This window comes from Cetorhinus maximus, chromosome 18 (genome assembly GCF_964194155.1).
Source record: "Cetorhinus maximus chromosome 18, sCetMax3.hap1.1, whole genome shotgun sequence".
Taxonomy (NCBI): Eukaryota; Metazoa; Chordata; class Chondrichthyes; order Lamniformes; family Cetorhinidae; genus Cetorhinus; species Cetorhinus maximus.
In genome coordinates this window covers 73,601,099-73,614,098 of record NC_135896.1, presented here as the reverse complement: position 1 = coordinate 73,614,098, position 13,000 = coordinate 73,601,099, and the positions used below count along the sequence as shown (strand labels likewise).

Below are 13,000 nucleotides of genomic sequence, written 5' to 3'. Positions count from 1 at the left end.
GAGGAAAAATTTCTTCACTCAAGTAGTGAATCTTATCTCTACCCCAGAGGGTTTTGGATGTGCCATCATTGAATATATTTAAGGCTGTGTCATGAAGAAGTGCTTATTTCAAATCGTGGTTTTTTTTTTAACCCACTGGCTGGAAACTTGGACTTGAACTTCTAAGAAGTAGACTTGTTAAAACAACAGGTTGAAAAGAATGATTGGAAATCAAAAATGGATGCCCCAATTTGCATCACTATGCATGTGGAATTCCACTTCATTGGAATGGAGATGTCAGATCTGCAAAGACCCTACCAGAGACATTGAACCCCTGAGGATTGTGAAAGACCCTATCTCTTGTGCCATTAACAAGGCATTAAGACAAGCACCTGAGATTCAACTGTTGGAGACAGGGAGTATTAAATTTAATCATAAAAGCAAAATACTGCAGATGCTGGAAGTCTGAAACAAAAACAGAAAATGCTGGAAAAACTCAGGTCTGACAGCACCTGTGGAGAGAGAAGCAGAGTTAACATCTTGAGCCCATAAGGCCCTTCCTCAGAGCTAATGAGAAGTAGAAATGTGTGAAATTTACACTATTTAAGGGTGGGGGGTGGGGGGGGGGGGGTGGGTGGAGCAGTGAAGTTGGGTGGGGGAAAAGGAGAGATTGACAAAGATGTCATGAACAAAAAGACAAGGAGTGTTAATGGTAGTGGTAAGGGCTAAAAAAGGCATTGATAGTGGCATAAAGGTGAGAAAGCAGAATGTGATAATAGCAGAACAAGGGTCAGCACTCTGAAAGAACAACATGGAACAAGTGACAGGTAGTCCTTTTGGGGATGGGGAGGGGGTGGTGGTGGGGAAAAAGGATAGAAAGTGGGATAAAAAGGGGGGGTGGAGATAAAGGATAAAACAATGAATAAATAAACAAAAATAAGTAGATCAAAATTTATTTTTATTTTTTTAAAAAAGGGGTGAGGATAGAGGAGAGAGTTCATGATCTGAAGTTGTTGAACTCAATGTTGAGCCCGGAAGGCTGTAAAGTGCCTCATCGGAAGATGAGGTGCTGTTCTTTCAGTTTGCGTTGGGCTTCACTGGAACATTGCAGCAGGTCAAGGACGGACATGTGGACATGAGAGCAGGATGGTGTGTTGAAATCTAATCAATTGGGCTATCAGACAATGGCTAAGGTAACTGCAGACAGGAGCTAATCAAGCTACCTTTTGGAATACATGAAAACAGCCTTATTTGGAACTCCTCCTCTGACAGTGGAGACAGCAAGTTGCATGACCAGCAAACCCCGTTTGTGTGTTTAAAAACATTTTTTGCAGAAAGTTGAGGCTGAGATGCTGATGAACTGAGGACGAGCAGCTGAAGGTGTTGAGCCATTCTTGTGCTCGCTCTTTAGCTTTGAGCCCTGTTTGCTGATCAAGACCAACCAGAACTTTTAAAACAGAAATTCTGCTCAACTGGCTGCAACTTTAAATGAAAACAACACTGACCAGCGAAAGAGTATCCTGACCAGCAGAGTCATCAAGCCATTGTATTCCTTTTACTTACGATCTCCAGTTTGATCAACCGATCCTTCCTCAGTCTATATTTGTGTGTATGTATGTGTGTAAAAGTTGGTGCATATTTTATCATTTTACCCAGATCAGTGTAAGTATAATAAAATGATCCTCTTTCTTTGTTAAACTCAAGAAAACCTGTCTGGATCTTTTATAATCATAGCGCATAAACAGTTAAACACTTTAATATACTTGCCAATTCTGTAAATGTTAAATTGAAACTGTTATGATTAAATGAGGAATGGGAAAAGAAGGAAGCCATTCGACCCCCTCCTCATCTGGTTATAACAGCTGAGATAGACAGATTTTTTGTGTCCCAGAGAATTGAGGGGTATGGGGAGCAGGCAGGTAGGTGGAGTTGAAGCCCAAGATCAGCCATGACCTTATTGAATGGCAGAGCAGGCTTAATGGGCTGAGTGGTCTTCTCCAGCTCCTATTTCATATGTTATGAAAGGAAAGGTTAAAATGCCCATGGTGTCATTGCTTGTTTAAAACTAGTTTGCAAACCATAAATTCTCATTAATCTTGTGCACAACACTAATACAAGAGCAAAACACTGCGGATGCTGGAAATCTGAAATAAAAACAGAAAATTCTAGAAATACTTAGCAGAGATAAAAGGTTTTAGATCTAAAACTGTTTCTTGTTTCACAGATACTGCCTGACGTGCTGAGTATTTCTAGCATTGTCTGCTTTATATCATTGGTTTAAATTTTGTTTTGAAATATTTGTATTATGCAATGTGCAAATTGTTTCCTAGTGATCAAGCATATGTTATTTTTGGCTTGTACATATCACAATTCAGTCCTGTTTCATGTAATTTGTAATTTCAGATGTTCTCTGCTGTGGTACAATAGGTAAGAATTAAATGATTGCATTAGCATTTGAAATCAACGTTTTGGTTCATTTCTCTAGCCTCTGGTTAAATGGAACCTGCGTTTGGGACCCTGAAGATCCAGGCTGACTTATGCATTGCATAGCAGCTATTCCAAAAGGGACTACAGACATGAGCGGGGGAGGTGAGCAGCCTGACATATTGTCAGTCAGTTTCCTAGTAAAGGAAAGATGGAAAGTGGTGAGTATAGCTGATTTTTGCTATTTTGTGCATTTTATAAAATGTGGCAACTGAAGGATTCCTACTTTTGCTTAGGAATTTATACATATAATGCCCTTGTATTATTTGTGTGTCTGCAATACATTTTGTTTGCAGTCAGTAACTTTTTTGAATTATTGTTCTTAATTTGATCTGTTTTTCTGCTTCATATTGAAAACATTTGTACATATCTTTTTGGTTAGAAAACAGTTTACCATGCCCAAATAAATGTCAGGCTAGCAAGCCCAAAAGCATTAGCTCTAATTTGTAAGTTCAAATTAGTTTGTACTTCTAAGTTAGGATATCCTATGAACTCCCTCAGTGGTTTAATTACCCATCCACGAGTTACGGATGTAGAATTTTGTGAAAAGACCTGTGAAGGGAGAAGATATGAAAAATAAATTTGCATTTATACACACAGTGAAACATCTTGGAGCATGTTTGAGAGTTTGTTTTCAACTGCCATAACTGTTATGTCTGCCTACATTATTGGTAAAAGATTTTTGTAGCAATGCATTAAAATATGCCTGTTGATTAAAGGCATATGTAAATTGGTTGATTGGCTTAATGCTTTTAGACACCTCTTTCCCATTGTTTTTAAGACAAGGATGTGAATCATACATGATTGCAGGATTGTATTAAAATCAGGCTTATGAGCAAAATGCTCTTAATGCTCGAGCTCTTCAGTCAATCCTAAATGCCTCTGAGCTTTATGACTTGGTGCATCTGCATGTACGTTTTGGCAGGAAACTGTGCATAATAAATGTCTTCAAGTTCTGAATGTTCCTGATGTTGTAGTCACGTTCCATGCTTCGAGGCTTCCTCCAGTGCCATGATAAACTGGTCAGTAGGGACTGTCTGACACTGACCTGGGGACAATACCAGTCCACCCAGTTTTTGACTTTTGAAACTCTAGCCAGCCTCCTGCCATTCACTCACTCTATTTGGCTTATTGCGTAATACTTTGCCTAAAGATTCAACTTAACTTAAACAGCCATCCACCACTTAGACACCTGCACTTTGGTTTGCTCTGTCAGGGCTGGGAATTGAACTCAAAGGCCTGGTCAGTGGCATAATGGATGTTTAGTAGGATTCTCATTATTGCTCTCCTGCTCTTCATTGCATAGACTATTTAATGTTGGCAGTTTAATTGTGTATTTCTTAACATGTTCTATGGTTCTAATCAGCATGGATGTTGAATTGAACATTCAGTTGCTGTAATTGGAAATGTATATCAAGATGTTGCCTTTGGGAGTCTTGCATTTTGGATGCATGAGGAAGCCTTGCATTTTGTGCAGATGTGTCTCCTAATCATACAAACCCACTTATTGGCTTTGGCATGTTTATTCAGTCCCAGCTTCATAAATTTGAGTATTGTGGCCCTAAAACTCACCACTGAACATCTGTTTCATCCTTTTGTGGTGTTTGTGGAATTGGTGATAATTTGTTCATTGGTATATCGACTATCAGGTAGAGGTTGAAAACTAGGCCACTTGGTAATTGTCACCCTGGCTTTTCTTAGTAAAACGATCACCTGGGGTTTTAAGCTCAGTTATGGGTTTGAGCAGTTAATCTAACTTGATACTTGTGAAAGTATGCATTGTTGGAAATGCTGTCCTTTAGGGCAACATGTTAAACCGAGGCCCTGTTTTCATGTCTGGATTGATTTTAAAAAAAAAACTTCCACAGCATTCTTTGAAGAAGTACAGGGGAGTTATCTAGTTGTCCTCGCTAACATTCATCTCCCCAAAGAATACCATGAGAACAGATTAACTGGTTGCTGATTTGTTTTGCCTTTTATGGAAGCTTGCATAAGTTGGCTACCACGGTTGCCTAATTTAAGAATGATCTGTTGATCATGAAATGCACTGGGGCCTTTGAGGATGTGGTGAGGCGCTATATAAATCCCAAGTACTCTATTTCTGACAATTGTCTTAATACTGATGTTGGATAATTGCCAGCTAATTCAGTTTTAGTTAATTTGTTACAACAACTTGCATTTGTACAGGACTTTTAACATCAATAAACATCCCAGAGGAAAATGGATAAAGTACTGAGTCTTTGCAGGAAGTTTGACAGTGGCCAAAACGTAGCTGATGGGATGTGATTTGGATAAGTTTCTTTTATCAGTTAAGTGGGAAGTAGAGAGAACAACAACCCTCGAGAGAATTCCAGATGGGAATACTGAAGCAGCTAAAGACTTGGCTGTGAATGTGAAGCACAGGAAATGGAGGTACAGGAGATCAGAGTGAGGATGCTGAAGGACAAGATATGCAATGTAGAGAAGGTTGGTGTTGGGGGTACTATGAGTATTTTCAAGTTCCTCTGTTGGAGGAATGGAGAGCCAGTGGAGATCAGCAAAAGGTGTGGTTCTGCTGAGCAGGGCTGAATGTGTCTCAGGATACAAGTGGTATTTGGGCATCTTAGAATTTGAGGGTGGAAATGGTGAGAAGATTGATAGAAATGGAGCTCAGCAATGGTGGATGTATGTTTAAGATAGGAGGCAGAGTGACTCTTGTGGAAGTGATCTTTATAGATGATGGGATTTAAAGCACCATTTGAGCTTGTGTGCCACTTGAGCTGCTTTCCCTTCCTTGGCTGAAGATTTTGGTTTGGGAGCCACAGATGCCCAAGATAGGCAACCAGGTATTCGTAAGTAATTTTAAGATAGTTTATTAAGAGGTGATAGTTAACACATTATATTTAAACTAAACAGGCAGGAAAAGCATACAACCTGTGACAATTGGGAGTGGTTCACTGATCCCAGAGGATGACCGGAGTGAGAGTGTGTTGGTCCCAGCAGCATTCTGCTCTCTAGCTGAAGTGTTAGGGAACTCTTCCCTCAGTCTTCCTCCATCTTTCCTGGTCCATATTCCATCTGAAGAAGGTGATTGCCTGATGAGGGCTGCCACATGGCAACTCATGAATACACTTTTTATATTTCTATGGGTTGGTAGTTTACCTATGTCAATCACTTGTATAAACCTTTCTAACAGGACAGGTACCCAAGATGTCAGGATGGGCACCTGCCCCCCCCATCTACTGCTTAAGTTGAGGTCACTTTTTAGGACCACTTGCTAGCCCCTATCAGAGATGCACAAGGTGCCAGAAAACTCCCAGCTATCAGTTCTGGAATGTGTACCATCTTAGTTTTGCCTTAGTCTCTGGCTACTCAGAATGTTTGTTTTGTTTTTTGGAGAGAAAAAGAAAGCATACAATCTTCTGCTAAGGGTTTTTAAAGACACCATTCCTTGCAATCAGGTTGAACCATAGCAATAATGTTGAGCTGACAGCAACTTGGGGCTTTCCTGTGTTCACTTGAAATAAATTCAGACACATCAAGATTTGATGATAGGCAGCCATTCTTACAAGTAGAAGTGATCGAGTTTTTCGAGGAAGTGACAAAGATGATCGACGATGGAAGAGCAGCGGATGTTATAAACATGGATTTCAGTAAGGCCTTTGACAAGGTCCCTCATGGCAGACTGGTACAGAAGGTAAAGTCGCACGGGATCAGAGGTGAGCTGGCAGGATGGATACAGAATTGGCTTGGTCATAGAAGACAGAGGGTAGCAGTGGAAGAGTGCTTTTCTGAATGGAAAGCTGTGATTAGTGGAGTTCCGCAGGGATCAGTGCTGGGACCTTTGCTGTTTGTGGTATACATAAATGATTTGGAGGAAAATGTAACTGGGCTAATTAGTAAGTTTGCAGACGACACTAAAGTTAGAGGAGATGCAGATAGTGAAGAGGATTGTCAAAGGATACAACGGGATATAGATCAGTTGGAGACTTGGGCGGAGAAATGGCAGAAGGAGTTTAATCCGGACAAATGTGAGGTAATGCATTTTGGAAGGTCTAATACAGGCAGGAATTATACAGTAAATGGCAGAACCCTTAAGTGCATTGACGGGCAGAGGGATCTGTGTGTACAGGTCCACAGGTCACTGAAAGTGGCAACGCAGGTGGATAAGGTAGTCAGGAAGGCATATGGCATGCTTGCCTTCATCGGCAGGGGTATTGAGTATAAAAGCTGGGAAGTCATGCTGCAGCTATATAGAACCTTGGTTAGGCCACACTTGGAATATTGCGTGCAATTCTGGTCACCACATTACCAGAAGGATATGGAGGCGTTGGAGAGGGTGCAGAGGAGGTTTACCAGGATGCTGCCTGGTCTGGAGGTTATTAGTTATGTGGAGAGGTTGGAGAAACTCTGATTGTTCTCACTAGAGCGACGGAGATTGAGGGGCGACTTGATAGAAGTTTACAAAATTATGAGTGGCATGGACAGAGTAGATAATCAGAAGCTTTTTCCCAGGGTAGAAGAGTCAATTACTAGGGGAAATAGATTTAAGGTGAGAGGAGAAAACTATAGAGGAGATGTGTGGGGCAAGTTTTTTTACGCAGAGGGTAGTGAGTGTCTGGAATTCGCTGCCAGATGAGGTGGTAGAAGCAAGTACGATAGTGGTGTTTAAGAGGCAGCTTGACAAATACATGAATAGGATGGAAATAGAGGGATACGGACCCCGGAAGTGCAAAATGTTTTAGTTGACGGGCAATATGATCGGCGCAGGCTTGGAGGGCCTGTTCCTGTGCTGTACTTTGTTTGTTCTTTTGTTTGTTTGGTCATGGTGGGGTGTGGTGCTGGAGCAGAGCTGTGCTGTTTGTGGTAGTTAGAGGACTCTTTTATGAAGCCATACATTAGTCCTTGATTTCAGTTAATGTTCCTTTGACATTGAGGCAGATTTTTGTGCTCAAAGAATATTGTAGATTATTTTTCCCCCACTCCCCAGGGCAGCACAAAATATGTTTTAGCAGATAGTGCCATTGGGAGTTGCAGGAGTGGGGAATACAGGCCCAGGTCTTCCAGTCAGCATGAATATGTGTGCATTGCTGCTGCCGGTGAAGAATTCTGTGCCCCGACCATAGTGCGTTGTTTCAGCTGGGACTTCTGATTTCAGCTGTAGCGCAGGAGAAGACTGACTAGGAGAGGACACACCCCTTTTTACATGAGCTGCCATACTCGGACAAGTTTTTAAAGGTCTCAAGTCATTGAGTCGGTGGATGAGCGGCCAGGTCAGGGAGAGTAGTGTGAGAGAGGGTTGGATCGGAGGGTGGGGTTGTCAGGTCAGGGTGGCAGTCAGTTTGGTGGTTGGTGGTGGGAGAGAGGGTCAGGTTGGGCTGGTGGCCATTAGTGGGTCGGGTTGGGGGAAGAAGTGGGAGAGAGAGTTAGGTCGTGGAAAAGAGAGGTCGTAGGGTGTGGTGGTGGGCACGAGAGCCCATTCGAATGTGAGAAGGTGGTGGTGGTGGGAGAGAGAGGCCAGTCAGGTCCAGGAGGGAGCAGTGGTGATTGTGGGTGGGTGGGTGGGGGCGTCGGTTGTGGCATTCAGTTATGCTGGCTAATCTTTGAGTTGGACCAGGTTTTAACCAGTATAACATTATAACATTTCCTGGATAATTATCTGGGTAAGTCCCGTGTATCTGGCCGAAGTCTCTGGCGCTGGGGAGGGCCGCAGGCAGCAGAAATCAGACTATTGGAAGTTTAAACTTCCCAGGCAATTTCAGCACGTGCGTGCCTGGACTTCCGCAGGGCCCTGGTGCACATCTGCTCCATTTGATGTTCTGATTTCGATGATAAAGATCCCAGAAGATTTGGACCAAAGTCTACATGATCAGTCTACGAGCAGGCTGATTGGATTGACGCCAGTTTTGTGAATCAGGTGCCTCTCTCAAGTGGATAAATAACCTACAGCTCTAACCTAGCTATATTTCAACAAATTTAAAAAAAACTTGGCTGTCTCAGTGATCTAGCAATAAGCCTTTAAAATCTGAAATACATAGCCCAAAATCCAAGCTTGGCCATTTTACAACACCCACTATTTCCTGCAAGCCTTAATTGTACATTTGCTAATTTGTTACTTCAGTAATTTTTCAAGAGGTTTGTTGTCCAGCTGAAGTTAACAAAGATAAATTGCTGTGATATTAACACATCACCTAGCAGTTGCAAGAGTGAGGAGTAACGTTAGGGGGTTTATTAGTCTTGTCCTTTACTGGCAAATCTGTGCTAGTGCACAGAATGATATGCACTTTAATGTACATGGAAATATGTGAAGTCCTTTGAAATCGATGAGATTAAATTCCTGGCAGAGCAAATCAATATTTAATTGATTTCCTCTCCATCCCTTCTCTCTCTTTTTCTTTCTCCATCCCAGCCCCAGAAAATTGTTTGCCATTAATGTAAGCCAATCTTTTATTAAAACATGCCTGACAACTTTAGGAAAGGTGAAGGCTGGAAATCTAAAACTTGTCATTTGTAAGTTGACAGTTTCATTAGCATTCTCAAATTGTAAGATGTGAGCTGTGTTGCAGGAGCATTGTTTGCAGTTAATCATCTGCACTTAGCCGGCAGTCTTGTATTGCCAGGCATTAATTAGTTTAAGCATAAATCTTTCAGACATCTATGCTGTGGTGTATGTTACGCAGTCCTGTTTGGAAATTATTGAGAAAACTGTTATTTTTCCACTGGGGAGAAGCAGAGGTTGAGACTGGTTCCAGGTCCTGAATCTGCTTCTGGGGTAGGGCAAGGGGGTGGTGCGATGACCGTTACTCACCTGTGATTTCCCAGGGTGGCCAATTTTTTGCCAGATGGAAGGCCAGGTTTGCCAACCAATTAAGGATGGCAGGTGGGCTCTCAAAGCTGGGGGACCAATCATAGACCTTCCAGCTGAAAGATGCAGCAGCTTGCAATAGTGGGGAAATGAGAGAGGCTGCTTTAAGATGGAAGCACCCTCTCCAACTTTTAAAAAAAATCATTAATGAAAAACAGATTTGGCATCCAGGCCTCCACTGTGAGGGGGGGGGGGGTGGAGGTGCGGTGGGGTGAAATTGCTCTACAGGGTGGCCTGTTGCTGATTCTGCAGGCAGTCAGGGAGGGTGGCCTGCTGCTGAGTGCCCATCTCCACACATCTAAACTTGCCCCCACCACCTATGGGAACCTGAAGATCAACTAGAATATTGCTCTCAATTAGGCACTTAGCGGACAGCTAATTATGTGCGGATGTATAGTTCTCCCCAATTACCCCCTTCCCCACCACAAAAATGGCCTGGAATGGGGCCGAGGAACCTGTACACAGGCTGGTGAGACTATTTTTAGGCCCTGCCTGTCTCTGATCCTGGCCCCAAAGGGGGCTGAAAATCCAGCCTATAGTATTGATTTTGTTTTTTGCTTCTTGTCCCTGAATCATGCTTTTGTCCTTACCTCTGCTCCATCTCTCAAATACCTTCTGGCTATTTTAGATCAAGAGAACCCAAAAATGATTGAAGACAAGAAATGTTGTGGTTTAATTAGAAGTTATTTTTAAAAAGAAAAGGTGGTTATGGTTAAAATAATGGTACTTCAGACAAATATCCATGGACTGATGGTTTCTATGCCAAATAATTAAAAGAAATATTGAGAAAACTGCAAACGCATTAGCCTTAATTTTCAAAATCTCTTTAGATTCTATAATTGTGCCTTTGGATTGGGAACATTACAGGTGTCCTCCATTATTTGAGAGAAAGATAAACAAGGTAACTACAGAAATAAATGCATCTGTGGGGAGAGAAACATAGTTAACGTATTTTACTTGTACATCTTCCAATTTACGATATCATATTCTCTGTTCACGATGTGGTCTCCTCTCTATTGGAGGCCAAACACAGGTTGGGCAAATGATTTTGGAACAGGGCCAGTACAGATTCACTAGAAAAATAGCAGGACTTAAAGGTTTAAATTTTTGAGAAAATGTTGTATAAACCATGTTTGTAGTCCATTGAGTTCAGAAAGTTGAGGGGTGATAGGATTGTGATGTTTAAAGTTATTAAGGGATTTGATGGGATAAATCAAGTAACTGTTTCCTCTAGTGAGGAAATCCAGAACTAGAGGCATAATCTTAAAATTAAAGGCCATTTAGGAGTGAAATCAGATTCTGAGGTGCCCAGAGCCATTTGCTGGCCACTATAGAGACTAACACATTGTCGCTTGTGAGTCAAAGTCAGGCTCACTTTTAGATCTGCTTATCATATCTCATAGTTTGACATGGACTATATCTTTTGTAAATCCTTCCCCCTTAACTAAGGTGATGTCATAAAGGGCTCTTTAAAGGATGGAGCAGCAGCTTAGCATAGGGTACATGTTTTACTTCAGAATGGTAAGGCTACAAGCTCTTGCATATGAGCTATAGGACCCATCAGAGGTAAAAAGTTTGGAGGAGAGACCTGAATTGTTTAGCTCAACTGGATTCTATACTACTGGAAGAAAATGTAAGGAAAATGGGTCTTGAAAATAAGTCCCATTTTGAAACTGTTATGACTACCAATTGTAGGGCTGTGGTCATCATTGTTTATTTCACAAGTTTTTTTTTATACGATTAATCATTTTCAAATTTGAAAGAATTCTATATTGGCATTTGTTTTGTGTTTCCACATGGGTGATGTGTGTTACCAGCATACAGTCTTGAGTTATTATAGTTAAACTGTTGAATGCCTGTTTGAAAGGCATGCTTTAAAAAGTCAGTGGTTTGAATCCTCACCCTAGTTTGTATATGGTAAATCTACTTTTTTGTTTCAGTTTGAGTCCTATGAAAGGTAAGTAATCTTTGGCACTATTTTTCGGTTTCATATTAGAGGTACATTTTATTTCCCAGCGCAGTTGCCAGGTGGGAATAATACTGCCTTGTGGCTCTGCTGTTGGAACTGTCATTGAAGTATCATGCACTATTAGAAGACTGAATACCCAGGAGAACTATTAAGCTTTGTGAAAATAGCCATGTCAGCACGTTTTAAGGTTGGTGTCTTGTTATTAAGCTAAGTGCACGTTTTATGGCAAACACAGGCTGCGCTGACATGGGGCTTTGCAATCATAAATTTAGCAGCTTGTGTATTGCTGAAAAAGAGACATGTCTAAGCATTTTGTCTTGCACTCATCAGGACACTCGCAAGAATACCAATATAAGGGGGAAAACAGCAATTTGTTATGTGAAGAGAGTGTTGATTGGAGAATGCACAATTGATGGTGACTGACAGTTAACTACCAAGCATTGTTTGAAATTTAAACCAGGTAGCTTGACCCTGATTGGTCAAGGCATTGCCCTGAGGAAAGAATCAGCGATTGGCTGTCACTTACTTTGTGCCTGTTTAAGCTAAACAAAATATGTACAAGTTCTTTCTATCTGCAAAGAGCAGGGCCCTGTGTATTAATATATGTAGCTTCCGGTACACGTGAATGTGCAACACTGCGAGCCAGATTCACATCTAACGTTGGACACTGTTTTGAGTTTTGCAAGCACGGGCTGGTTGGGTACAGTTTGTACCCTGCTCATTGCAAACAGTGGCTGGGACATGCTGTTTGATATGATTCTGCCAGTTTTTGGGGGCGCACGGCCTACATACCTAGCATCACACTGGCACTGAAATTCATATGCCATGTTACTCATTTGTGTGATAGGCAGAATGTTTTTTTGGATTTGGCGGCAGCATTCTGTTAGTGGTGAATACCACTCGTGTTGCTTCTGCATAGTAGCAGCATGAAACAGCTATTGCCTTTTGCTCAAATTTCAATTTTCAAAGATCTAATCTATTTGGTTAAAATTAAGGAACAACAGAGGAGCTATTATGCTGTTCTATGCATTCGATAGGTTGCCAAATAGTGGGAAGAAGATAGAGGAGTAAATTACATGACGATGCAAGAACATGGAATAATATTAATGAGGGACTTCAATTTTCCTAACATAGACTTGGAAAATAACATTACGAAGGGCAAAGGGAGAGGAGTTCCTGACATGTGTAGAAAACTTTCTTGGTTGTATGTTTCCAGCCCAACAAGAAAAGAAAATCGGCTGGATCTCGTTCCAGGGAATAAACTGGGGCAAGTGAGCATATTACAATGGGAACGCTTTTGGGAACAGTGATCACAATATCATTTGGGTTTAGAATAGTTATGAAAAAAGATGAGAAAAAATTAAATGTGAAAATATTCAACTGGAGGTCGGCTAATTTCTATGAGTTGAAAAGGGATTTAGCCCAGGTGGAATGTAATCAAAGCTTGGCAGGTAAAATAATTTGTATGGTGCAGTGCCCTGAACTGCTCAGTACTCCAGGTGAGGTCATGACTCTGTCTCCTTATGTCCTGGCCCACTAGACATAAAAGACAGAAAGTTTTCTGTAAGGGCCTGGCACATATAGGGTTAACGTGGGACTGAGTACAGTACTGCCCACACAGTGCTGTAAGAGAATGTGTGTCAATCGACTTAAGACTATGAAGACTTCATTAAGACCTACCAAATAGCATCCAACGTTACCAATTAGAGTACTGCCCAATATCC

The 13,000-nt window shown here is 41.5% G+C and overlaps 1 protein-coding gene across 2 annotated transcripts in view; it reads left to right on the top strand.

Annotated features, from left to right (window-relative positions):
• LOC144693247 (tau-tubulin kinase 2-like) overlaps positions 1-13,000 on the top strand; it is a 313,940-nt gene that overhangs the window by 35,714 nt on the left and 265,226 nt on the right. For both annotated transcript variants that reach the window (XM_078562916.1, XM_078562915.1), the window contains exon 2: positions 2,465-2,624. In XM_078562916.1, the coding sequence (XP_078419042.1) occupies positions 2,517-2,624 (108 nt within the window). In that variant the 5' untranslated portion in view covers positions 2,465-2,516. The remainder of the gene's footprint in view (positions 1-2,464; positions 2,625-13,000) is intronic.